This window comes from Panthera pardus, unplaced genomic scaffold (assembly GCF_024362965.1).
Source record: "Panthera pardus isolate Hobbes unplaced genomic scaffold, ASM2436296v1 HiC_scaffold_26, whole genome shotgun sequence".
In the NCBI taxonomy this organism is placed as follows: Eukaryota; Metazoa; Chordata; class Mammalia; order Carnivora; family Felidae; genus Panthera; species Panthera pardus.
Window position 1 is genome coordinate 34,840,483 of NW_026526832.1, and position 27,996 is coordinate 34,868,478.

General features: G+C 38.8%; 1 protein-coding gene across 15 annotated transcripts in view; it reads left to right on the forward strand.

The window, feature by feature from the left end:
* Positions 1 to 27,996, forward strand: part of KIDINS220 (kinase D interacting substrate 220) — a 99,203-nt gene that overhangs the window by 45,837 nt on the left and 25,370 nt on the right. For 14 of the 15 annotated variants that reach the window (XM_053891175.1, XM_053891176.1, XM_053891178.1 and 11 more), the window contains exons 21-24: positions 1,125 to 1,269; positions 5,550 to 5,712; positions 25,070 to 25,248; positions 26,563 to 26,789. In XM_053891175.1, coding sequence (XP_053747150.1) covers positions 1,125 to 1,269; positions 5,550 to 5,712; positions 25,070 to 25,248; positions 26,563 to 26,789 — 714 coding nt within the window. Of the gene's footprint in view, positions 1 to 1,124; positions 1,270 to 5,549; positions 5,713 to 7,942; positions 12,713 to 25,069; positions 25,249 to 26,562; positions 26,790 to 27,996 lie in introns of those variants that run through there. The other variant, XM_053891180.1, reaches the window with a different exon arrangement.

Sequence of the window (27,996 nt, forward strand, 5' to 3'; positions counted from 1 at the left end):
CAGGCTGTGTCCGTCCCGGGTGCTTGTTGCCACCGTCGCTGTCCGGGAGGAAGCGCCCCGTGCTCCTCCTCTTGGCCTTCCTCCTTCCCAAGCGTCTGTGACTTGTGACCCTTTCTTTCCACCCACGTAGTGATTTTGTGTCCTGCCCGGCCACCTTGGGTTTCTCCTCGAACGCTCTTGTTTTCCCTGTCCCGCCCCATTTCTAGAACCCTCTTTTGTACAGATCGAGGGAGTATCACAGGAAGATGTCCGCTTGCAGTAACTTACAGCGATAGTGCCGCTGAAGGACGGCTGAGTTGGGCCGGCACCGGCACCCTTTTCTTTTCCTGAAGAGAAAAATCCAAATCCACAGTTTGGGACATTTTATAGAAAAAATGTGTCTTCAGTGGTATTTTGATGTTTTGATTTCATGTCTCTACCCTACACAAGTATGAATACAAAATTAGCACGAATGACAACTGATGGCACCAGATTAAGAGGAGGGTATAGTTCAGCATTTTGAATTTGTCTCCTGGGAGTCTGGCCATCCGGGCTCCGTGTGCTCGCATCCACCATTGCCTCGTTTCCTGACCTCAGAGGAGGGCTCGCTTCTGTTGTGCCCGTTCCTCCTCGGATTCGAAGGGATTCTCTACCCCACTCTGCCCACCTTGGTGCCTTTAATTCTTACGCAGATGTGAAGGTAGTTGTCACACATTTAAACATTACCTCACCATGAAAATGCTGAATCCTTAAAACTAGACAGAAGGTTGTTTGCTTTATTATTTCCGGGTTCCTACAGGAACTCTGAATAAGATGGAACTTCTGTAAGAGTTTGATTGAATCCTCTTCACATAATTCTGCTTATTGCAATCTTCAAGGCATTTGATTTTCTGTAACCGTACAACCATAAATCAAAATACATCTGAAGCTAACACACAGCATTTGATGCACTTGCTGCTGCTATTACTTTATAACTGTTCTGTGAAGATTCGGCCTCAGACTAATAATAATAATGCCTATTATTCCTGTACAAGCTTCCCCTTTGGATTATTTCTGTTGTCATCCTAAACATATACTAACTTCTCAAAAGGCCTTAAGTTCTCAGACAAGTGTTGGTTCATTCTCCTCGTGATTGACTCCTTCAGGATACTTACCGAAGAAGGCAGATGCAGAGGACCATCACTCGGCAGATGTCCTTCGATCTTACGAAACTGCTGGTTACTGAGGACTGGTTCAGTGATATAAGTCCTCAGACTATGAGAAGATTGCTTAATATTGTTTCTGTGACAGGTAACTTTTCTTACTGTCTTATGGTGGGTGATACACTTTAACACATCAGCAGAGCAGTTCAGTTTCAGAGACAGAAGGGTGTGCCGTGTTCATACGTCCACACCGTTGTATAGCACTTTGGTTTGCATTGAGTGTACCTAATGAAACCTATGTTAACGTTGACAGTGAAAATCAATCATCAGTTGTGCACTGTTTTTTTAAAACTTGATTTAAAAAATTTTTTATTTCACCTCAGGTTTAATGTTTCTCTTTGTACGAAGGTAATTTTATGCTGATTTGTATGACTGAGCATAATCAACTTATAATTTAAATGTTGACATTCAGATTTTGTATGCTGCTCTTCTGTTTTATTTTCAATGCTATTTTCTTCTTTATTGTGTTAAATATAATACATATAACAATTTACTGTCCTGACCATTTTTGTGGGTACACTTTGGTGGTGGTACATACATTCATGTTTTTGGGCAGCCATCACCTCCATCCATCTTCGTAACTGTTTTCATTTTCCAAAACTGAAACTCTATACCTGTTATATAATTGCCCACTTTCCTCCCTCCCCCAGCTCCTTGCGGCCACTATTCTACTTTGTCTCTACAGAATTTGACTACCTGAAGTACCTCATATATGTGGAATCATACAGTATTTGTCTTTTTGTGATTGGCTTATTTCACTTAATACAACGCCTTTAAGATTCACCATGTTGTCGCATGTAGCACGTAGAGTCCTTTTTAAGACTGAATAATATTCCATTGTATGTCTGTACCACATTTTGGCGTATCCATTCACCTGTTGATGGACATGTAGGTTGCTTCCATGTTTCCATGTTTTAGCTATTGTGAATAATGCTCTTATGAACATGAATATATCTTAATATTTTTTGAGACCCTGCCTTCAGTTCTTTTGGATATATACCCAGAAGTAGAATTGCTGGGTCACATGGCATTTCTATGTTTAATTTTTTGAGGAACCTTTGTTCTGTTTTCCATGGCTGTGCCATTTTACATTTCCACCAACAGTGCACAAAGGTTCCAATTTTTCTACATCCTTGCTAGCACTTGTTTCTTTCTATTTTTTTTTTTTTTTTGATAGTAGCCATCCTAATACATGAGAAATAGTATCTCATTGTAGTTTGGATTTGCATTTCCCTAATTAACAATGTTGAACATTTTTGCATATGCTTGTTGGCCATTCCTGTATCTTCTTCAGAGAAATGTTTATTCAAGCCCTTTGTCCATTTTGAATTGGGTTGTTTGGGTTTTTTATTGTTGAGTTTTAGGAGTTCTCTGTATATTGTAGATATTGATCTATTGATCCCTTATCAGATATGTGTTTTTTAATTATGTTCTTCCATTCTGTGGGTTGTATTTTTCCTCTGTGGATAGCGTCCTTTCACGTACAAAATTTAAAAATTTTCACGAAGATCAGTTTGTCTGCTTTTTGTTTGCATGCCTTTGGTGTCATATTCAAGAAATCACTGCCAAATCCAGTGTTGAGAAGTTTTTGACCTATGTTTTCTTCTAAGTGTTTTATTGTTTTAAGTGACATTGATCCCTTTTGAGTTAATTTTTATATATGGTGTTAGGTAGAGGGTTCAACTTCATTCTTTTGCATGTTTTCATAGCACCATTTATTGAAAAGACTGTCCTTTCCCCACCTAATGGTCTTGGCACCCTTGTCAAAAATCACTTGACCATACATATGAGGATTTATTTCTGGGCTATTCTATTCGATTCTACTGGTCTGTATGCCTGTCTTTATGCCAGTCCACATTGTTTTCATTACTGTAGCTTTGTAGTAAGATTTGAAATAAGGAAGTGTGAGTCCTCCAGTTTCATATTTCTTTTTAAGGATTGTTTTGGCTCTACAGTGTCTCTTGAGATTCCATATGAATTTTAGGATGGATTTTTCTATTTCTGCAAAAAAAAAGTCATTGGAGTTTTGACAGCGATTGCATTGAATCTGTAGATGACTTTGGGTAATGTTGCTATTTTAACAAAATTAAGTCTTCCAATCCATGAACATGGGATGTCTTAATTATAATTTAAAATGTTGAAATTCAGATTTTACATGTGTCTATTGTTTTAGTTTTCAAATGCCATTTTATTTTAAATGTTTATTTATTTTGAGAGAGAGAGAGAGAGAGAGAGAGAATGTGCATGTGCACATGCAAGTGGGAGAGGGGCAGAGAGAGAGAGGGAGAGAGAATCCCAAGCAGGTTCCATGCTGTCAGTACAGAGCCTGATGTGGAGCTCCGTCCCACGAGCTGTGAGATCATGACCTAAGCCAAAATCAAGAGGCAGACGCCTAACTGATGAGCCACCCAGGTGCCCCCAAGTGATATTTTAAATAAAAAATATTGAAGATTTTTTATTTAATTATTGAAAATATTTAAATATTGAAAATAAAATTGAAGATTATTGCCCTGTGACTGAATTCTTTGCAAAGAATTCTGCTCTTCACCATGTTAATGCTTACATGTAAATGTAAATACTTATAATTTAGTTTGTAAGTATGTATTTCTTTCTTGGCATGACATTGAATAGTACTTGGTAATATTGGCTAGTGTTCACTCTGTTACGATCGTTACACTGGAATTTGCTTTTATGCTAAGAAGGTTGGGGTACATGCTCTGAACTAAATTGCAAGTGAGATTGTGTCTAGTATATGTACAAGAATTTTGGTAATTAAATCCCTTTAAGTGAGGTCTCAAACCTTATTGATTATGTTCTACAGTGGAAATGTTCTAGTGTATTATCGATAATATTTATGTACTTATTTAACAAATATACGGTGAGTGTCTAGATATGCCAGATACTGGCCTGGGTATTATGGAGGTAAGCAGCAAACAAGGTAAAGTTCTTGACTTATTGGCGAAGACAGAAAGATATAAAAAGTCACGTAACAATAAGTGCCATAAAAACCTCATCTTCCCTTACCATTTAGCTTTGGAATACCCCTGGTGCAGTCATTGCTTCTTTGCTTTTCAATCTAAACCAGTTCCTTTGGTGATCTCATGGAGTCCCAAAGGTTTATATACCATGTACATATGATTCTCAAACGTATATCTTCATCCTTATTGCTTTCCAGTTGCCTACTTGATATCTAGTGGTGTCTTATATTCGTCTGATACTTAATATGTCCAAAATTGAACTTTTGATCATCTGCCCCAAACTTAATCTGCCCATAGACTCCCATCTCAGTTAATCCAACTCTTTTTCCAGTTCCTTGGGCAAAAAAACCCCTTGATATGTGTTTTCTAGATGCCACCTCCAATCTGTAGTATGTTCTTTAGCTCTATTTTCATACTAAATCCAGAATCTGACCACTTCTCACCATTTGTAACATACTACCCTTATCCAACGCATCATTATGTCTCATCTGTATTAATTGTAGCAGTGGCCTAACTCATCTCCCTGCTGCTACTTTTTCCTCTGTGGTCTGTTCTCCATGTGGCGGCCACAGTGACCTTTTGAAATAGAAACCAATCATCTTGTTTCTCTGCTAAGAACTCTATTATGTTTCCATTTTGTTGAAAATAAAAATCTTAAGTCCTTACAGTTTCTTACAAGGCCCTCTTGATCTCTCTCTCTCCACCTCTTTTCCGACCTCTGACCTTATCTTCTACTCTCCTGTTCCATCCCTAACAGACCTCTTTGCCCTTCCCTGAAAATGTCAGGCATGCTCCTGCCTAAGGGCTTCTGCTTCTGCCTGTAATGATCTTTCTTTGGAGAGATGCATCACGGGCTTTCTCGTCTTGTCTTAACTCTTTGCTTAAATGTCAGCTTTTCAACGAGACCTTCCTTTTTCGTCTTAGATAAAATTACACTTCTTTCTTTGACACTCCTTGCTTTATTAATTTACCCCATAGAACCGATCACCTTTTAATACACTATATCATATACCTACCAACTTAGACGGTTCTTTAGAGGATGAGGTCCATGATGGGTTCATTGATGTTCTGTTGTCTGATTGTTGAGACTGACACATAGTTCTGAAAGGTTTTGCCTACAGGTATGTGGTCAAAGCAGTATATAGCACTGGTGGCAAATGACACAGCAAAAATTACTTTAGGATTAAACAGAATTGTGTTTAATCCCTAGGAGTTTTCCAGTACAGCTCTTTGGATTACAGAAGCCATATAAATACTAGGTTGAAATTTGTGGTGTAAATTAAATTGCAATGTTTAAAGATTCAAATTATTTGTGAATATGCTAAATGTTTTGCTTAGTATAATATTACACATCTATGAATTTAAAAAACTGTTTTCATACTTTTTAAAGGGCGATTACTGAGAGCCAATCAGATTAGTTTCAACTGGGACAGGCTTGCTAGCTGGATCAATCTTACTGAGCAGTGGCCATACCGAACTTCATGGCTCATATTATATTTGGAAGAGACTGAAGGGATTCCAGATCAAATGACACTGAAAACCATCTATGAAAGGTACGTTGTCCGACCTCTTTATGTTTCACTTTATCTTGGATTAACTTGACTTTTCAGAAAAATGTTAATGCAAATAAAGCAAAATGAATACAAAATAATATACATGAAATGTGTACTTCTGGATTCAACTAACCATTCTCATTAATTGCATTATAATTTTGGAGTTGTATTAGCACAGGTATATATCTCATGTAAAATTTATAACTTAGGTAGTTGAGTATATTCTTCCCTTTGCAGTGTAACTTACACAGTAAAAAAAGTTGAATTAATAGTCCTATTAGTTTTATGTATTTATACATATGAAATGCAAACTGTGAAATGTTATTATTTGTTTCCATTTTATTTTTTATTCTAAGAGTCTTCATTGAATATTAAGGAGGTTCCATTTTCAAATCATTAGTGCAGGTATTTTCAGTTTTGGGTCCGGAGAGTTTTTGAAACTGTGAATACGGGTTGGAAAACATTCTTTGCGTTAAACAATAAAGCAATTTATTGTTCCTTTATAGTCAGTCATTTGAAGTACTTCTGAAGTTTTTACTTCTGATAAGAAATTGATTAATTTTTTCTTGAAAGACGTGAAGTTTAGGCTCAGTGAAATGTCAGGCATGTAAAGTTATAAGAGTCGACAGTTTCTTGTCAGATTCGCAAATGAAATTGTAATCCTTTTTGTTCACCAGAACATACCTTCAGAGTTTCCAAGAGCTGCTCGAGTAAGCTATCTGTTAGAAAAAAGGTGGTAGAAAGAAACTATACAATTTCACAAATCTTGGTATAACTGAAACGATTATTATAAATATAATTGAAACACTAACAAAGCGTTTAGTGTATAGTTCATATATTAAAACTTTGAAGATTACAAAAAATTTTTCTTGAAGTATCGTCAGCATGCAGTTTTCCTTTGTTGTTCATCCCCATTGTTCATGTAGATATTTTATGTCATGTTTTCTGAGGTAAATAACTAGCTTTAGGCTTACGGAGGACGGCTGTAGTGTTAGTGTACAGATTTGAGGTCTTCCTGCTTTTGCTGTTTAATTTACACTAAATTCAAGTAGTTGTGTAAACCGTGTGCTATATCAAGTAGGTGTTCCAGTAGGTGGCAGTGACACATAATCACTGCCGGCTGTGGAGAAGTGGCATGGAATCGTATCTGCTGTCTGGTATCTGAGAGAGTCTCTTCTTCCCGTGAGACACAAGATTGGCTTTTCCCTTGGTCGTGCAGTAAAACGTTGTTTTATTTCGTAAGTTTTGCATCGTAACAGGTGTCGTGTAATGTGTAACGAGCGTTTGCTAGATGAGCACAGTTATTGTTAAACAATTACAATTTAACTTTGGAAACTCTAACTTCTTACTAACAACTCATCCCGACGTAATGGGGTTTATTTGTCACATGGTGTATTGTTCACCCAAAGCGCCAGTTAGCATGGACAGGTAGTCCTTTGGGACTTCGTCTTATCCTTGAGCAATGGTGATTATTTGTGTGTCAATAAAAATATGTCTGAGGAAAGAATAAGCCTTCATTCAGGGACTAGAAACAGGGTTCTTAGAGCCTGTCTGAATCGGTATTGTTCCTGGAGCATGTATTTGGTTTCGGGAAGTTTGAACTTGTGGCCGCAGGAGAGCTGCTCGTGTCACAGGGCCCTCATGGAAGGAGGAGAGACTGCTCATCGTGAGCATTTTCTCCTTTTGGTGTCTGTGTCTCCAGCCTGCCTTCCTCAAGTGCCGGCTTCTCCGCCAGGAGCCTCAGTGCTCGCGAAGCTCTGTGAAGCTCAGGTGGCTGGGCGGCTCCACGTCCTCAACAGGGAAGATTGTGGTTCGGAAAGTTTAACGTCCCAAAGTCGCTTAGCTCGTGAGTAGCAGAGGTATTTCAGTCCAGGTGTCTCAGAGTCCACAGATCGCTTCTGTGCCCGCCACTGTTCTAAACACTTTGCGTTTTGACACCTTTTATTCTCGCAGTCTGTGGAGTAGTGTTATTGTTCGTGTTTTACACATGAGAAAATTGAAGCCCAGAGAAGGCAAGTCACGTAGCGAATGTCTCACAGCCACTGAGTGGTAGAGCCGGGTCCCTGGCTCCAGAGCCACGTGCGAAGGGTACTGCCCCGCACAGCGCGGTAGGGTCAGCTGTGTTTTCTTCAGCTGTAGAGTTGTCTGGAGTATGTAAGGCACGGGCATCTTACGATGAGGATGAAGTGTCTCAAGTTGTTACATTTCTGTGTTCTCCATTTCTCTCTAGAATGTCACAAGATACGAATATTCTATTTAACACATAAGATGGTTGATACAGATCGTCTCATTTACTGCAGTGACAACGGATCTATTAAGCAGGCATTGCTGTAATACGTTATTTTTTTTCTACAAGTTTCCTTTACCTTCGTAAAAACAGTTGTTACATTTTTCAGCACCCCACCCCCAGTAAAAGAGTAAACATAGTTCATGTCAGTTTTTGGCTTGGGTACAGAAGAGGACTCAAGTCAGTCTCTTTGTCTTCCTTTAGTTGAGTATATTGCTTCGAAGTACACTGTATCTCAGGATTACAGAAACACTGATCAAGTTTTCACATTTGAAGGGCTGCGGGCTTGAAGCCCCCAGCCACTGGGTCCTCTGCGTGTCCTGTGACGGAGGTGGGGAGTGGTTAAAGTCTGGGTCCCCGGGAGACGGAAGCACGAGGGTTGTGCAAATGAATAAAAGGTCTTTAAAGCCCTCAGAAATTTATCTTTCGGTTCAATCCAACAAAAATATATTAAGTGTTTATTATTTGTGGGTCCTGCTTCTGGATGCTGGAGGTACAGTTGTGAACAAGTACCCGTATGTTTACTTTCAATCCAGCAGTCATTTACTCTGAATGTACACCCCCACAAACAAGAAGTTGTGCAACTTAAGTGTGCATTTATATAAGAACATTGGGGGGGCCCCTCGGTGGCTCAGTCGGTTAAGCGTCCGACTTCAGCTCAGGTCATGATCTCACGCTTTGTGAGTTCGAGCCCCATGTCGGGCTCTGTGCTGACAGCCAGAGCCTCGAGACTGCTTTGGATTCTGTGTCTCCCTCTCTCTCTTTGCCCTTCCCCCACTTGTGTTTTTTTTACCCCCTCTTTCTCTCAAAAATAAATAAATAAACATTTACATAAGAACATTGGTTGAAGCACCATGATAGGGTATTTTGTAACCGTAGGAAAGAATGAAGAAAAACTCTGTGATTTACATGGAGGAATTTCTAGGATATAGTAAGTGAAAATAGCAAAGTGTGTAAGAGTGTACAACATGATACTGTTTGTATAAGAAAAGAGGGATAAGTGCCCCTTACCCGTTTATCCCATCCCCCCTCCCACAACCCCTCCCGTTACCCTCAGTTTGTTCTCCATATTTATGAGTCTCTTCTGTTTTGTCCCCCTCCCTGTTTTTATATTATTTTTGTTTCCCTTCCCTTACGTTCATCTGTTTTGTCTCTTAAAGTCCTCATATGAGTGAAGTCATAGGATTTTTGTCTTTCTCTGACTCATTTCGCTTAGCATAATACCCTCCAGGTCCATCCACGTAGTTGCAAATGGCAAGGTTTTATTCTTTTTGATTGCCGAGTAATACTCCATTGCATATATATACCATATCTTCTTTATCCATTCATCCATCAATGGACATTTGGGCTCTTTCCATCCTTTGGCTATTGTTGATAGTGCTGCTATAAACATGGGGGTGCATGTGTCCCTTCGAAACAGCACACCTGTATCCCGTGGATAAATGCCTAGTAGTGCAGTTGCTGGGTCGTAGGGTAGTTCTATTTTTAGTTTTTTGAAGAACCTCCATACTGTTTTCCAGAGTGGCCGCACCAGCTTGCATTCCCACAAAGAAATGTTTTTGATGGAGTATTTTTCATCATATAATAAAAATAACTCGGAGCGAGTTTTTGTAGGGGGAATATTTTGTTCAAGTAAATATATATCTCCAATTCTATATTGGAGATGTAATGAGATAATTAGAAGTTTGTTTTGCTATTAAATTAATCCATTATTTTAGACTTCAGCACTAGGTGGGCCTGGCATCCATTAATGGGTTGGATTCAGGGGGATTTTTAGATTTTTTTTTTTTTTTTTTTAGAAAAAAGTGTGTTTTATATGCCTACAAACACAAAGAATATTTTGTAGCTAGTCTAAGGAAAAGAGAAAAAGACAATGTAGTAAGAATCTTCGAGACTTCATTAAGGAGTTGACTTAATAATTGACTTTAAGATGATTTGGAATGAAAAACTATAGGAAGACAATTTGATTAACATATTGAAAGATCATATATTGGAATATGTTAGAATAATTTAGCTGACTATTTCTAGTTACCCATAGTTGAGTTCTTTGATTCCATTGCTTGTCATTTGAATAATAAAAAGTTTTATTTACAGCAGACAAAAGCAGCAGTATATAATTGATATTCATTTATTTTATTAAAGAAATCTGATTTGATAAAAACAATCAGAAAATAGTATTTTTAACGCTAGTAGTAAAATTTATTTTTTAATCCATAAAAAGCCTCATTTATTTTTATAGCAATTTGATGACACATCTGCTTGCTTTATTCAGCTGAAAAAGAAAATGTTGGTTCTTGGTGTTTGGTAAAATTGCTTTGTTAAATTATTTTCTAAATTGTTCAACTTTTAACAAATGACATTTGATACTAACACTAGAAAGCAATTTCAGCTAATTAAGTAGATCCCTCTATAAACCATTGGAACATTAAGATGACATACTGTTCATTCAAGATTATTTTAATTGGTACAATTATTGTAATTTTCTTGCAATTATGTGTTGAGCTAAAAGCTTTTGTCTAGATCATTTGAGGGTTTTTTTTGTTAACATACATTTAGGAAGAAGAAAGGGAGTAAAATAAAAACTATAGATAAAGATTTTCTGTCTACTTTTTATTACAACGTTTTAGACAACCATTGAAATATGTTCGTATAAAACTTTATTTCTGGTGTTTTTCAGTAAGCATTTTAAGCAATGATAGAAGTTTTTAAAAGATCAATTTAAGTAGTTTTCATGAAGATAATGTTTTAAATTTTTGTTTTGACACTACTCACGCAATCTTTTACTCAGGATGATATGGTCAGAATAGTTTTGTGATAAGGATAATGCCATACTCTTAATTATTTAAAACAAGTTTTGAGAGAGCCTTAGAATGGTAGCCATGTTCCATTCCTTGGAATAGCTATTTGCTGAATAGGCCCTGTACGCATCTAACTTATACCTTTATGCTCAATTCAGCATCTTTAAATTATTCAGGTAGTGGTATTTCTGTACTTGGCATTTTTCATAATAAAATCTCATATCTTAGGATGTTCATACCTGATACTCAGCCAAAATTTTCCTAAGTTTAACTTGCTCATTTCTGGTTATCTCCTGCCTCCCTTAGCTCTCCCTGACCTCCTTCCTCTTTCTTTTATATTATTTGTTGCCCCTCCTCCATCATGTGACCCAGATTATGCACCCGTCTATTTCCGTCGCATGTGGATTTAAGTCGTGAATTTCAATAGCATGAAAAACTGGATAATAGTTTAGATTTGTGAAGTTGTCTCATCTCCTTTGTAGTACAAAGTACATCCTTTGTGCTGGTGATATTTCTCCTAATTTTGATTTTGAGATACTAGGAATATTTATGCCAAACACTGTTTCATGCATGGCACTTTTGGTGCTTTTTGTATATAGTGTAGAATCTTAATGAAATTCTATCTTTTTGATATGATGTGACTTCTCTGCATGTGTTGATGTTGTCACCATTCAACATTTATTAAATTACTGTCTTGTATATAATTTTTGTTTCCATCTTTTTTCTCAAAACACACTTTCCCTGAATATGTATCACGTAAATACTTTATTCAGGGTAGTTCTTGTTGAGAAGGGAAAAGCTGAGCAAAGACTTGAAGGAAGCAGGAGAATTAGCCAACTAGATATCTGGGGAAAGCATTTCTGGGCAGAAGGAACAGTGTGGACAAAGGTTGTAAGACCAGAGAGTACCTGGAATGTTTCCGTAACAGCAAGGACAAGGGATTTGGTGTGGCTAGAGAGGATTCAGTAAAGCGACGGGGTGGGAGGTGAGGTCAGGAAGGTGTGGAACATGGAAGATCGTTGTAAAGGTTTTGGCTTTTACCCTAAGTAAAATGGAGATCCATTGCAGGGGTTTGAAAAAATTGTATCCGTACCCTGTATGCTCTAAGGTGCCTATTATTTGGCTGTATCAGTGTAACTTGGCGTAAGTTAGGGAATCCTATTGACCCAAGGGAGCGTATTTTGAGAATCCTGTGTTGCGAAGGGGATGGGAGTGGATCTTGGTGGGAACACTAGGGTAAATGAAAAGTTGTGCAGAGTAGGTGGGGATCCCACAGTAAAGATGAAATGAATGATAGAGAATGGCACTTAACAGCGCGCCATGAAAATGAGAAAGCTAAGAAATGAACAACATGTGTAGACAGTCTGTTGCAGTGTAGTGAAGAAAACTGGTTATTTCTAAACATCTCCATTAATTTATGACTAATTTCCCTGTATGTCTTTCCTGTTGTAATAATTTCTTGTTTCTTAAGATGATTTTATTCTTTATTTTCTAGTAAAATGTTGGATTTAGAAGCCTACTTTTTGGATCATTTTTTAAATTACCTTCTTTCCCTTGGACTTGCCAGCTGCATGGTTTGTCCCCCAACCCCCACATTTAAGCCCCTGGTTGAGAGTGAATGAAAGGTGGTTTCTGTAGCATTGGCTGATAGGTCAGTGGTGTAGAGGGCAACTAATGAGTTGCTTGTACAGTAATATTAATTTGATTTATGAGTACTATAAGATGGAGATGATGGTCATTGCGTGTCAACTTGGGCTCTACGGATAAAGAAAAATAATTGGTCAAAATTCAATGTACAAGCATCAAGTTTATCTGGAGTTCTGAACAGGCCTAGCCTGGCTCTCCAGCCCATTCTCATGCTTTATCCCTCTTGCTTTTTACCTTTCCACCTGCACTTCTCTGTGGCCCATCCTTCCTCCCCCACCTTATTCTTCTGGTCACCTCTTAAATGCCACAGCCTCAAGAATCCTTTTGTGACCGGCATACCCCCATTCCCCAAGATTTTACTAGATGTGTTCCATATATACTGGTATGTTCCTTCATAGCACTTAACATGGTTACCTTTCTATAAATATTTGCATTTCTCCTTAATATTTGTTTCCTGAACTAGACTGTTAACTCCACGACTGTAACTTCCTTAAACCTTGCTGAATTCCTCGCTTTAGACGTTCTTGGTATGGAGTAGGCAGTAGTGATTATTTCTGAGAGAATAAAGAAATATGATGATGACATTTGGATCGAGCAAAGTATGGATTAGGGGAAGGTGGTAAATGAGAAGCCACATTTTATCTTGAAGAGAATACTATTCATAAAGACACCTGATCTTTGGTTCTAAATGTGGGTAAAATGTTTCCTTTGTTATTATACTAGTAGTTCCCTGGGTTAGGCACATAGTAAGTTCTCAGTACATAGCAGTTGAATGGTAATTACATATTTCAGTCAGCACCTAGTAGTTTCCACCTTTTGTTGGGTGATACAACAGAATCAAAACAATGTATTTCATAGTCATTTCCTTGTAACTGTGAGTTCACCACATTTCTAAGGTTTCTTGCATTTATAATCCTTTTATGAATGCCATGGTTTGGAATTACTTCATATTGGCCCACCTTCAGACAGGCCCCTCCCACTTCAGCTCCTACCAACAGGTTGTTGTCAGTATTGTTAAAAAGGCCTTAGGAGGGGCGCCTGGGTGGCGCAGTCGGTTAAGCGTCCGACTTCAGCTCAGGTCACGATCTCACGGTCCGTGAGTTCGAGCCCCGCGTCGGGCTCTGGGCTGATGGCTCAGAGCCTGGAGCATGCTTCCGATTCTGTGTCTCCCTCTCTCTCTGCCCCTCCCCCGTTCATGCTCTGTCTCTCTCTGTCTCAAAAATAAATAAACGTTAAAAAAAAAAAAAAAAAAAAAAAAAAGGCCATAGGAGTTAGCTGGACTCCCATTTTTGTTATGCTAAACATTTTGATCAGGTTCATTCATTGACAAATATTTATAGAGTCTTTTATGTATTGGGCATATGCTAATAAAAGTACTGCTTAGTATTTACTTGAGTCTTCAGTATATGCCACACGTTGGATTAAGCAGTTGGCATGGATTTTTTAATTTAATGCTAACTCTGGGAGGCGAAGAGTGGGAGTTACTTGGGATCACACAGCTACTACCGCTGGAGCTTCCCCAGACCTATTTCTGGAAGCCAGGAGATGATCTGTAACTACATAGCAAGGCAGCAGATCTGAGATAATTACAAATACAGAACTATACTAATTTTATTTTTATTTCCAGATATATTTTATTCATTTTCAAATGAGTATTTAGAATTATTTATTATATATCAATGGGAATATTATTATGTATCAATGGGCAGATAGGAAATTTTCCAGAGGATTGAATTTCTGCTCTATTAAAAAAATGCGGACTCTTACCAACTTATGTAAAACCCCAAATAAATGCTTTATTCAGTTCTAATTGTGTCTAGTAACTGCAATAGGTTCTGTAGGGAATGCTTAAAAAAATCAGTTGTGATATTTGACACTTAAACAGCTGGTACATCTGTTTTTTAAGCCTTTATATCATTTTTATATGCATTAGGTGGCTGTAATTTTTTTAGGTAGCTTTTCATTTGCTTTAAATAGGATAAAATTGATTTTAAAAATGTTTTCTCATTTAAACTCATGATGCCATGTTAAGTAATTTTATGGAAATAAAATAAAAATAAAAAGAACAAAGAAAGAATTTTAAATGTTCCAAAGTTGTGCGTTTCTAACTCCAACATGAAAAAAGTATATTAACTAAGGTTGTTTGAAATCTGAAATAAAAAACTCAACTTCTCTAAAGTATATGTTTTGATATGTAAAACAAAAATATTACCTATGCAGGTTTACAGTTTATTTTATAATACGGTACGAGTATTATGCACATTTACATTTAAAAAAACCCAAGTCTGATTACTGAAGGATTCACATTTGCCACCAGACTATTTGTCTGTCTATCATCTATATGAAGTTATTTTTTTCAACAGACATTTATGATTTCAGAATTTCAAGTCAAAATATTTTTAAGACTCTGAAATAGGAGAATAAACAACAAAAGCGCTGGGTAACCGAAACAGGTAAAGGGAGTGGCCGCTGTAGAGCTCTGCCGCCAGCAGCTCCTGGTAGCAATATCCGGGAAGTCCACAAGGTGGGAGTATTTCACTAGAGACATGATTAGCATGTTCAGCCAAGAAACAAGCCCTACTTCATTTTGCTCTTCCCTTTCCAGAGCAGGAAAACAAGGAAAGCACTTAAGTTTAAATATGAATATCTGACACTTTAAAGTTTAATTTCCATGACTGTTTTTTAAAAGTGGCTTCAGGGGCGCCTGGGTGGCGCAGTCGGTTAAGCGTCCGACTTCAGCCAGGTCACGATCTCACGGTCCGTGAGTTCGAGCCCCGCGTCAGGCTCTGGGCTGATGGCTCGGAGCCTGGAGCCTGTTTCCGATTCTGTGTCTCCCTCTCTCTCTGCCCCTCCCCCGTTCATGCTCTGTCTCTCTCTGTCCCAAAAATAAATAAAAAACGTTGAAAAAAAAAATTAAAAAAAAAAAAAAAAAAAAAGTGGCTTCACAGGACGTTCGTAAGTACCGAGACTCTTGATCATAGGCAAATGAGTGGTTATCTGATTTTATGGCATAGTCTTTATTAAGTTTAGTACTACCTTTTCCTCCTCAAATTCTTTTACATGAGCTTTTGGGAAAAGGGTGGGTATGAAAAAAGGGGAGCATTTGAAAGATATAAATAAATAAAATAAAATAAAATAAAATAAAATAAATCTAATACAAATACTAAAGATTTGTATTAGATTAAAAGCGTTAAATTCTAAACATTGTAGAACTTGGGTTCTATTCTTATTAAACATTAAATCTTTAAGATAGCTTATCTAATAAAGGTGTTTTTTTTTTTAATTTTTTTTAACGTTTTATTTATTTTTGAGACAGGAAGAGACAGAGTATGAACAGGGGAGGGTCAGAGAGAGGGAGACACAGAATCTGAAACAGGCTCCAGGCTCTGAGCTGTCAGCACAGAGCCCAACGTGGGGCTCGAACTCACGGACGGCGAGATCATGACCTGAGCCGAAGTTGGCCGCTTAACCGACTGAGCCACCCAGGCGCCCCTAAAGGTTTTGTTTTAATCTGAGGCATATTCATAGACAAGCTTTGATTTCAGAACCTTCATTCTGTATACCTCCTTTTCAGAGTTTTATTTCAAAACATTTGCTTCCTCTAGATGGTTAATGGAAGAATCTTTAAGAATTCCAAAAGGAAACAATAATAGGAACATCTCTTACTGTTTGGTAGCACCTCCCAATATTAGTAGTGTTCCTCAAGCAGCTATGAAAATCGGATCTCATTTACTTTTATCAGAATATTTTTTTAATACATCTTAGTACAAACTCTTGATATGGAACAATGGGCTTTACATTTTTATGATAGGTAGTATTTTCATATTGAGTCAGTTGCAATTATTTTGCCTCTCTTAACCTCTTTACCGAAGTCTTCTGTTATTGCCCTAGCTTGAAACTATTGTTTTATCATCTGAATTGGTATTATCTGATCACTTGTGTGGCAGCAACTGGGTAGGCATTGGGCTGTAGTACATGGTTTCTCAGGCTTCCCCCCTCCCCCCCGGTGGAAACCTTTTTGCAAATTAAATCTTATGCACAACCCCAGTAAATAAAGCAGAATGAATATAAATTAATTGACTCAAATTAGAATATTTCCTAATAAATTCAGTTAGAAAAATGAGCTGTTCTGAAGAACATACTAAAATTGAAACATGTAGGGGCGCCTGGGTGGCTCAGTCGGTTGAGCGTCCGACTTTGGCTTAGGTCATGATCTCGAGGTCTGTGAGTTCGGGCCCCACGTCAGGCTCTGTGCTGACAGGTCAGAGCCTGGAGCCTGCTTCAGATTCTGTGTCTCCCTCTCTCTCTGCCCCTCCCCTGCTCATGCTCTGTCTCTCTCTCTCTCTCTGTCAAAATAAATAAACATTAAAAATTTTTTTTTTAATTGAAACATGTGGATGATCCCTGCATGCTTACCTTGGCATAAACCTCGCTTTGTTTCTGTACTTAGTTTTGGTAATATAATATCAAGAAAATTCTGAATCCTAAGTAGATTCAAATGTTACCAATTTTTATTTTATTTTTTTAAATTTTTTTTTTTAACGTTTATTTATTTTTGAGACAGAGAGACAGAGCATGAACGGGGGAGGGTCAGAGAGAGGGAGACACAGAATCTGAAACAGGCTCCAGGCTCTGAGCTGTGAGCACAGAGCCTGACACGGGGCTCGAACTCACGGACCCCAAGATCATGACCTGAGCCGAAGTCGGCCGCTTAACCGACTGAGCCACCCAGGCGCCCCGAATGTTACCAATTTTTAAACGTGCTTTGCAGTGGCAGGATGTTTTCAATTAATTTGGCTTCATCGGTCGGTCACCAGGCTTATGTGACAGCTGCTCGCATTTCTTCTAATTGGTTGAAGTGCTGGGTGCTGCTTCTCTGACAAGGTCCTGTCACCTGAGTCATGTCATAAACTAGCACTGATTTCTGAACTGTTTATTACGCTCTGACTTGGGCACATCAGGTGGAGTAGTGCACTCGCTTGCCTAACTTCATGAAGAGGAAAGTGCTGGACTGGATTAATTAAAAAATAAAAAAAATTAAAAAAAAAAAGGAATTTATATCTGCACCTGAAAATGGAGGAGAAACCTTATTTCAAAGTCTGCAAAAAATTAAAACAAAAAATCAGGATGACCTGAGGCTTATATGTCGGTCTTCTTCAATGCATTAAAATTTAATATGTAACAGTGTTCTATCTTATTATATTTTAAGGAGTTAAAAATATGTAAATCATTACTTAAGAACTCTGAACCCTGTCTGTGGCCCCCAGTTTGAGCCAGTGCAGGGAGCGGGGCACAGGCTTTTGAATCAGGCCGGATGGGCACCAGCTCTGCCACTTACATCGGAGGTGACGTCAGGCCAGTTGCTTCACATCTCTGAGCCTCGGTTTCCTCATGTTAAAAGTTGAAATGGTACCTCATGGAATGTTTGGGAGATGGAAATTAGGTAAACTAGATAAAACACCTGGCTCAGAGAATGGCAGGCTATAGATGTTCGTGTACAAATACTAGTACTTTAAAACATTTTCTTCTCAATTCCTTATAACCTCCGAATATATTTTTGCTGTCAGATTACATGTAAGAACACACGTAATTTACATGTGTGTTCTTCACAGCATCTTACACAACACACAGAAATGAAGGCGGTGCCTTATCTGTAATGTACATGAGCCAGCGCAGATACCTCTTCGAGCTTTTGTATTTTACCCTTCCTGTTTGTCGATCCTTTCTCATCCCTGTCGTTACCAAACTTGCAACCTTAAAGCCAAGTTAAGTTATGCTTCCGGTGTCATTTTTACGCCAAAACCAAGGGAGCTCAGATGTGGAAGGGACGGCATAGGCCAGGGCTTTCCTTCATTACTTTGAGAGAGAGAACATCTCCCACGTGGTGGGTGTGGGAGGCATCCACAGGGCCGTCCACAAGATGGAAGACAGCTACTTCAGCCCTCGAAATAAGGAAACTGGAATTGAGAGAGGTTACAGGACTTGGCCCAAATCACACAGTTACCCAGTGACCCAGCCTTTCAAGTCAATTAAAAAAAATTTTTTTTTAATATTTATCTTAGTGTAAGAGAGAGAGACAGAGAGCAACAGAGCATGAGCGGAGGAGGGGCAGACACAGAGGGAGACACAGAATCCAAAGCAGGCTCTAGGCTCTGAGCCGTCAGCATAGAGCCCGACACGGGGCTCGAATTCACGAACCAGGAGGTCATGACCTGAGCCGAAGTCAGACGCTCAACCGACTGAGCCACCCAGGGGTCGCTTAAGTTAATTTTGTTACACCTTTTAAATAGTTCTTCTCGTTACTTTTACTTGTCAAACATTATAGCCTTATTCTGACTTAACCTGAGCTGGTGAAGTCTGGATTTAAGGAAAGCTGCCACAGTAACTACCCTGTTCTGTCCTTTCAGAGCCCAGCCGGGGTGCAGTGTAGGTCTGTATTCCCAGAAATGACAGCCTGTAATGGAAAGCATCTAACACGTAAATAGGTAGTAAGTTTATACAATAGCTTCAAAGGGAGACTTTTACCCCAGACGTTGGTTACGCTATTTCCTTGGCTGTTGAACGCACTACTGTTCATCACTGGACCGAATGGAATCCTCACTGGAGAGTATTAAGCTGCGTTTCTTTTCGAGTGTAAATGCTTCTGTGTCAAAATAATTCAAGCTTTAAAAAAAAAAAGGGATAAGGAGATTTTTTAAATTCCACTATAATTAATGTATAGTGTTACATTAGCCGCAGGTGTACAACTTAGTGATTCCACACCTCTCAGCGCTCATAAGTGTGCCCTTATCCCAAGGATATTTTTATGGTCATAAAATTTTCCTTTATTTCTAGTCCTAGTTCATTTTTCAGTTTCTGACTACATTTGCTATTCAAGCTCAAAGAAAGAAGCAAGGATGGCCGCAACATATGAACAAGACGTGGCCAGCAGCACCGACTTGTAAAGAAGTAACTTGGATAAGGGAGAGCTGTGTCACATGAGGTCCTGGGTGTGGTGGCATCTCTGCCACCAAGGTCATGTCTTGTGCTGTCCATGTGAGTCCTAGCTGAAGTCCAGCTGCAGTTATGCAAATTGCGGTCTTAATGAGAGTCTACTGAGTTCGCATATTGAGCACTTAAAAAATTTTTTTTAAATGTTTATTTATTTTTGAGACAATGCGAGAGACAGAGTGCAAGCGGCGGAGGGGCAGACAGAGGGAGACACGGAATCCGAAGCGGGCTCCATCCAGGCCCTGAGCTGTCAGCACGGAGCCCGACGCGGGACTCGAACTCATGAACCACGAGATCACAACCTGAGCCGAAGTCGGATGCTCAGCCGACTGAGCCACTCAGGCGCCCCTAAAATTTTTTTTAAATTACATTACTACATGTTTCTTCCAGTGTAAAAAAGTAATCTTGGGCCTTAATATTCTGACCAGATAGGAAACACACACTGTCTTGAAAATATATACGCCTTCGGTGGGAAATAATCTTTTTAAAATGTAGAGGAAGCTGTTCTGCTAAGCAAAAGAGTAACATTGTTTAGCTCTCCCAGTGATTTATTTGGAAATTTAGACAAGTACTTTCACGGTTAGCATTATATAATCCTAATTGGATCGTCCTTAAACACATAAGTCAAACACATTAAATGCTTGAAACCAGAAACTAACAAACCTGAAGGCTTGGCATGATTATGTATTCACCGCGCCACATACACAAGTGCTTTGTTGTTTTCTAGTGCGGTTACTGAATAGGAAGCCTTGAAAATGCAGCATTACTTTTGTAAGCTTTGAAAAGTAGGTGCTAATGAGAACATTGGACACCGTGCTGTTGTTTTGAGAATGGGCTCTGACCATTGCATGCAGGCGCCCCTTTTCCCTTTGCTCCACTGCGTGTGCTGGGCTGGACACAGCCTTGTGCTTGTGGGCAGTTGTAGTTCCTGTTACTTTGTTACTTTTGTTACTTTAGCTACAGACGCCCTAGGCTAGTGGCCTTTCCAATATGATATGAAAGGCGACTCCTGGAATTGTTATCATGGTACTTTTGTAAGAATCGTAGGAGTGATTGAAGTTTAAGCGATGCAGCAAAGGCAGTACCTCAGAGGGAAATGTATAGCCGTAAATGCCGATGTTAAGGAGGAAGAAAGACCTTCATGGCTTAACTTTATACCTTGATTAACTAGGAAAAAAAGAACACATTTTTAAGGTTTCAAAGCTAGCAGAAGGAATGAAAAAATAAAGATTAGAGCCGAGATAAACAAAAGATTAGAATAACTATAGAATTGACCAAACCAAAAGTTGTTTCTTTGAAAAAGATCGACAGAATTGACAAACCTTCTACTACACTGGCAAAGGAAAAAAGAACACACAAATAACTAAAATCAGAAAGTGACGGTATTACCACCAATCATACAAGAATAAAAAGAATTGCAAGAGAATATTCAGTAGGTGCAGAAAAGGCATTTGACAAAATCCAGCATCCTTTCACAATAGAAACACATAGAAAACTGGGAATACAAAGGAGCTTACTCAACATGAAAAGGCGTTTGTAAAAAAACCCACTGCTAACCTCATTCTCCATGGCGAAACACTGCAAGTTTCCCCACTAAGACAGAACGTGATAAGGACCCCTGCTGCTGTGGGCTGCATGTGTCTCTCCCAAGTTCATATGTTGAAACCCTATTCCTCAATGTGATCATATTGGAGGTGGGGGCTCTGGGAGGTAAATAGGTTCAGATGAGGTCATGAGGGTAGAGTCCTGGGATTAGTGTCCTTACAAGAAGAGACAGTTAGCTGCAAACCAGGGAGAGGGTTCTCATCAGAACCTGACTGTGCTGGCACCATGATCTCAGACTTCCATACTCCAAGAACTGTAAGAAATAAATGTTTTTTAAATCACCCAGTCTATGATATTTTGGTATAGCAGCCTGTAGCTGACTCAGACACCCACTTTCACTACCACTGTTCACTATTATACTGGAAGATCTAGTGAGTGCAATTGGACAAAAAGCAGGAGGAAAAGGATCCAAATTGGAAAGGAGGAAATAACACTATCTGCAATCGCAAATGATGTGATCCTGTATATAGAAAATCTCAAGGAATCCACAAGAAAGCTGCTAGAGCTAATAAGTTCAACAAAGTTGCAGGCTACAGATCAACACAATATCATTTGTGTTTCTGTACCTCGCAGTGAACTATCTGAAAGGAAATTAACAAAGCAATTCTAGGAGTGCCTGGGGGCTCACTTGGTTAAGCATCCAACTCTTGATCTCAGCTCAGGTCTTGGTCTCAGGGTCTGTGAGTTCAAGCCCTGTGTTGGACACCACACTGGGTGGGGAGCCTACTGAAAAAGAAGCAGAAGCAGAAGCAGAAGAAAGCAATTAAATTTACTATTGCATCTAAAAGAATAAAATACCCAGAAATAATTAAGAAAAATATTTTTAATGTTTATTTATTTTTGAGAGACAGAGAGAGACAGAGCATGAGCAGGGGAGGGGCAGAGAGAGAGGGAGACACGGAATCTGAAGCAGGCTCCAGGCTCTGAGCTGTCAGCACAGAGCCCGTCGCGGGGCTTGAGCTCACGAACCGCCAGATCATGACCTGAGCCAGAGTTGGACACTTAACCGACTGAGCCACCCAGGCGCCCCTGCCCCCCACCCCCAGGAATAAATGTAACCAACAAGGTTAAAGGCTTGTACAATGAAAACTATGAATTGCTAAATTAAAGAAGATCTAAAAAAATCTAAATGGAAATATATCTCATGTTCATCAATGGGAAGACTGACTATTAAGATGTCAGAACTACCCAAAGTGATCTACAGATTTAATACAATCCCTACCAAAATAGCCTTGTTTTGCAGAAATGGAAACCTGATTCTCAGATTCACATGAAATTGCAAAGCATCCCAAATAGCCAAAACAATCTTGAAAAGATTCTTCTTGAAAAAGAAGAAAGTTGGAGGACTCACACTTCTCAATTTCAAAACTTACTACAGACCTACGGTGAGCAAAACAATGAGGCACTGGCCTAAGAATGGGGAGATAGACCAAAGAAATAGAATTGAACATTCAGAAATAAACTGATACATCTGTGGGCTGCTTGAGCTTTGACGAGGGTGCCAAGCCCATTTCATGGGGGAAAGAATGGTTTCTTCCACAAATGGTGCTGGGACGACTAGATCTCTACGTGCCAAAGAATGAAGTTGGACCCACATTTCACACCACGTATGAAAATGAACTCTTAAGTGGATCAACCTACTCTTTTCCAAGCGTAAATCTCTTTTCAATATCAGAAAGTGTAATTACAGTGAAAATTATTACAGAAGAATAGAGCTCTTTGGGAACAATGCATTTTTTCTTTGTATTCGTTCTACAAATATTTATTAAGCAAAAGTGATGTGACAGTATTCTGCTCTAGGCCCTGGAGATACAATAGTGAACAAAACTGAACCTCTTCCAAGCTTTAAAGGAACTTACGGTCTAGAGGGGGAATAGACATCAACAAAATAATTCCACTAATGATTATCAAATTCCGGTAGGGATATGTGGTGTGCAGGAAAGTAAATGTGCTACGAGGGTCTGCTCTTGGGAAAGACTTGCTTGAAGAGGCGGGGAGTTGGGTCGAGACAAAGGGGGAGTAGGAATTCGCGGGGTCAAGACCGAACAAGAGAGCGTAGTTAGCTCCTGAGGCGTTCTGGGTTTTCAGTGGTCTTTCCACACATGTGGACTTCACTTCCGTCTTTTGTTTCATACCCATTGGCGGCGGTGCTGAGGAGCTGTTTTCTGTCTGTGTTCCATCTCCATCCCGGAATCTCAAAAGTGCTCTATGCATAGAGCGTTATTTAATAAATGGGCATTCACTGATCGAATGTATTTGAGCCCAGTAGGGGTTGAATTTGTCTTAAGGTAATAAAATTGTGAGGCAGTTAAGAGTGTTCTCTAAGTTTTTGAAGGAATTTTGTCTTCTTTTTAACCTTCTAGGATTAAATAATGACATTATCAGGCAGCTACTTTTAGATAAAGTGTGACAAATCATGCCTTCTTCATAAATTATGCTTTTAGAACCTGTTTATATTTTGATTTAAAATAGAAATTTTTCCCCCATGTAATTTAAGACCTCATTTTGAATGCAAGTGATTTGAATGGCTTATGTAATTTCTGCCAGGGAATTAATACGGACTTTCTATAAACCACTGTCATTTGTAATCAAAATGCCTTTAACTTACATTGCCGTTGGCATTAACAAGTATTGCTAGATTGGTAGCATAGAAAGAAATTGCATTTAAACTTACTAGGAGCTCATTGCTGCCTGAGGCTTTATAATGCTTTCTGTGGGCCATTTAACTGCTGGCAACTTTAATTCCCATGATTCATAATACTGGAAATTCAAATTCACTCTTAATTGAAAAGTGAAGTTACTTAAATTCTTTAAATACTAACCTTTGGAAAAATATCTGAAAAATAAAGACACATATGATTTTAGTGGCCCATTGCCAAAAGATTATCATTTACATAAATATCTCTTTCAGTGGAAGAGTTTAATGTATTGAGCTCAAAAGGTTAGAATCGAGACTTCAATCTGGAAACCAGCAGTAGACTGTTGGCTTGTGAACAGCAGTATTGTTCATCATATTGAGAACACTGTTCACATTCAAGTTTAAGCAGAGCTGGCATTAAAATTCAGTTAATTTGTTTCATGTGACTTGTCAGCTGTGTGTTTTTATCTAAATCTTTCTAGCTTCCCTTCTTAGTATTTTATGTTCCACTCCTGAAACAGATGAACTACCTTTTTAACTGTTTAAAACTCTGAGATCTTGGCCACTTCTGCAAATGAGTCTTTGTAACCATTCTCCTAGGTTTTTCATTTCATTTAAAATATATCGCTGATCACTTTGAATGCCATTTTAATTTATTAAAAAGTAATCCCATCAGAGGGTTCTTCTGTTTTGTGCAGGTGTGCGTGAGTCCGTGCAAGGGACTCCCTGAGGCTCATTAACACAAAATCCTTGTCCTTGTGTCCTCCCCAGCACCCTGTCTTTTCTTGTTTGCTAATTTTGTTCCCTGGGCTTTCCCTCGGATGGCTTTTAATATTTGGCTACTAGCCCAGGATTGGGTCTGAGCAGTAAAGAAATAGAAAATAAAACCTTTTTTGAAACAGGAAAAACCTGTACTAACTTTTTTCTAGTGTATGTAATTTATTTAAAAATTATCATTTACTTCTTTTCTTTGCAAGCTAAGGACGGTGGGATTCCATAATAAATGTGGGGTCGAGAGCTGGTCAACTTCTCTTGCCCAGTTGCGTGGCTTTGGGCGGGCTGGCTCATTTGTCTGAGGCTTGCTGTGCTGTGTGTAAAATGGTAACTCCTTTAACCTTCACCAAAAGGTCCTCATCCACATGTGAAGAGCCTGAAAAACCTGCTTTCTTTCCTGTTCCCTAGCCCGAGTCCTGCCTGCGGCCAAAGGCGTTCTAATTCTGACCTCACACTTGTTATCTTAGTCATTTTGTAACTGCAAATTTTTTTGTCCTTAAAATTTTTTTATGATGTGTAATGTGTTATTTATTTTTATGAATAGATTTTAAGTTACATGTAGAATTTTCCTTTCTAATAGTGACATTAATGACCTTTTCCATTTGTTTCTTGTTGAAGGATATCAAAGAATATTCCAACAACTAAAGATGTTGAGCCACTGCTTGAAATAGATGGAGATATAAGAAACTTTGAAGTGTTCTTGTCTTCAAGGACCCCGGTTCTTGTGGCTCGAGACGTAAAAACCTTTTTGCCATGCACTGTAAACCTAGACCCCAAACTACGGGAAATTATTGCAGGTGGGTATTGGTAGTAAGTTTAATTTTTCTTATCTGAAGTCTTCAAAATGTTTCCCATTTCTAACTTAGCGATGCAGGTTTCTCTTGCTCCATGAGATACCAGGAAATACTGAACCAAGCACTACACAGGAGAATTTGTGCAATTGAGGATTAAGAATCTTGACATTCCTTAGAAAATGTTAAGTAATGTTATTTATTAAATTCACTTTATTCTAATAGTTTTCATGAGAACCCACACACCTGACTTAACTGCTTTAGAGTCAGATTTTGAGATATAGTCACCATTTTAAGATGTCAGCCCATTATGGGGTGCCTGGGTGGCTCAGTCGGTTAGGCATCTGACTTCGACTCAGGGCATGATCTCACGGTTTGTGAGTTCGAGCCCTGCGTCAGGCTCTGTGCTGACAGCTCAGAGCCTGGAGCCTGCTTCGGATTCCGTGTCTTCTTCTCTCTCTGCCCCTCCCCCACTTGTGCTCTGTTTCTCTCTGTCTCTAAAAATAAATAAATGTAAAAAAAAAAAAAATTAAGATGTCAGCCCATTGTAATTTTTCTGTGACCAAGCTTAATATAGGAGTGTTTATCCGAGGGGGCAAAATATGGTTATCTAAATTTTAACTTAAATTTGTGGACTGGAAATTGAGGATAGTGACGTTGAAGTTTTGGAATCATTTCACTTGTCCTTGAGGCACCACTACATGCACATGCACACACACAAAATCTTTATCGAGACACATTATCTTTGGTGTGGCACTGCTGACCCGCCTTTGAGTTTTCCGGGAGTTGTGAAGAGAGAGCCTGAGACTACTTGTACATTCTCTTTTTAGGTACTAGTTATAAGGCTGATGTCAAGGTGTGTTGTGTGGCCATGGAATTGGTTGTGGTTGTTCAGAGATGGATGAGTCCTATGCTTTGCAAGCCCACAGCTTAGCGATCATTGTATTCATTAATATCAGACAGGTGTGAATTATTAATAGTAACACTTAATGGATCATAAACAATTGTTAGAATAGCACAAGTACCTTAAAAAGTCAAAGAAAAAATTATTGCTCTGGTAACTGAAGAGAAGAATCCAGATGGTGACTTTTCAAATGGTGACAAAAGCTTTAATGCAAACTAGTTGGGTTTTTCCTCTCTGGAATGACTATGGACAAGGTTTTCTGAGCCAAGATTTCCTGTCTCCTTTAAGCCAGTTGGAATTCTTGGCAAGTGAAAAAAGCATGTCTCTGTCTGGTAACCGAAGAAGGAGGTGATAGTTGGACTAATCACTAAAGTCCCGTTTTCTTTTGCCTTCTGGGGTATCATTTAATCTTTCAGATGTTCGTGCTGCGAGGGACCAGATTAATATCGGCGGACTTGCATACCCCCCGCTGCCTTTACACGAAGCTCCTCCAAGGCCACCGTCAGGCTACAGTCAGCCTCCGTCTGTCTGTTCTTCTTCTACGTCCTTCAACGGACCGTTTGCAGGTGGGGTCGTGTCTCCACAGCCTCACAGCAGCTATTACAGTGGGATGACGGGACCCCAGCATCCATTCTACAACAGGGTAAGAGAGTGCTGGGAATCCTCAATTTTAAGAACTTGTTTGGGGGAAATATCAGAAGTTTTCTGCTGTGGATTCTATTATTGTTTTGAAATGGCACTTTAGCTTTAAAATAGGAAAAATGTTAAGGTGGAATTTAAAGGACGTGATTTTTTAAAAATCAAAAGAATTTTTCACTTGGACGGGTTCTAGATCTCAATGGAGTCTGAATGTTAGAGATGCTTTTTGTTTTTATAAGAAAGTGAACTCCACAGGGTCATCAGTGACTGTCCTGTGCTACGAAGGGAGCTGTTTCTCTATTTGTTCATAAAGAAATGTTGCATTTGTTATGTTTTGTGTAATTACATTGGCATTTAAAAACAATGGTGAACTTGAATTTCCACAGTAGTTTAGTAAACCCATATTTAATGTGTGTTACAGCTTTTAAGCATGAGATAATGATGGCAGATGCTGCTTGTAGGATTCAGATGTTATTGCCAAATAACAGCCCGGTGGCCCATTTCTAAAGTTATATTTCAAGTTTTGGCAGTCATGTATAATTGTTTACTTAGTATAAATATGATAATTTTCTACTTGAAAAGATGAAAGCACGGGTATCAGTGGTGTACAGACCCTGTCAAGGTTAGTAGCCCAAGCTACACCCACCTTAATGATCTTAAATACTAATATTTCCTACTGGAAAATGGAGCATTGAACCCTCCTTGTGTACTTTCTGGAACCATACTCTAAGGTCCCTTACAGTTTCTTATTTTTGTTGTCTCCCTCTTTAGTTTAATTTGAGAAAAACATAGAGGCTAGTATTCATAGGAGTACTAGGAGCCAACAACTGCATGCCTAAATAAATTTCACGTGAGCTAGGAAGACAGTGAAGTTTGGAACAAATGTGGCAAAGAAGGAGTTCCAGAATTTAAATTAAAATTTCAGTTTTTGAAAAATGTTGGCCATCTAAGTACAGTTGACCCTTGAACAACACGGGTTTGAGCTGTGTGAATCCACTCACACCAAGAGGGTTTTTGGTGTTTTGTTTTGTTTTGTTTTTTGATAAATACAGCACAGTACTGTAAATGTATCTTCTCTTCCTTATGACTTTTTCCTCTAGCTTCCTTTATTATAAGAAAACAGTATATAATGCATACAACATGCAAAATATGTGTTATTTGATTGTTCTGGTCACCGGTAGGCTATTAGTAGTTAAGTTTTGGGGAAGCCA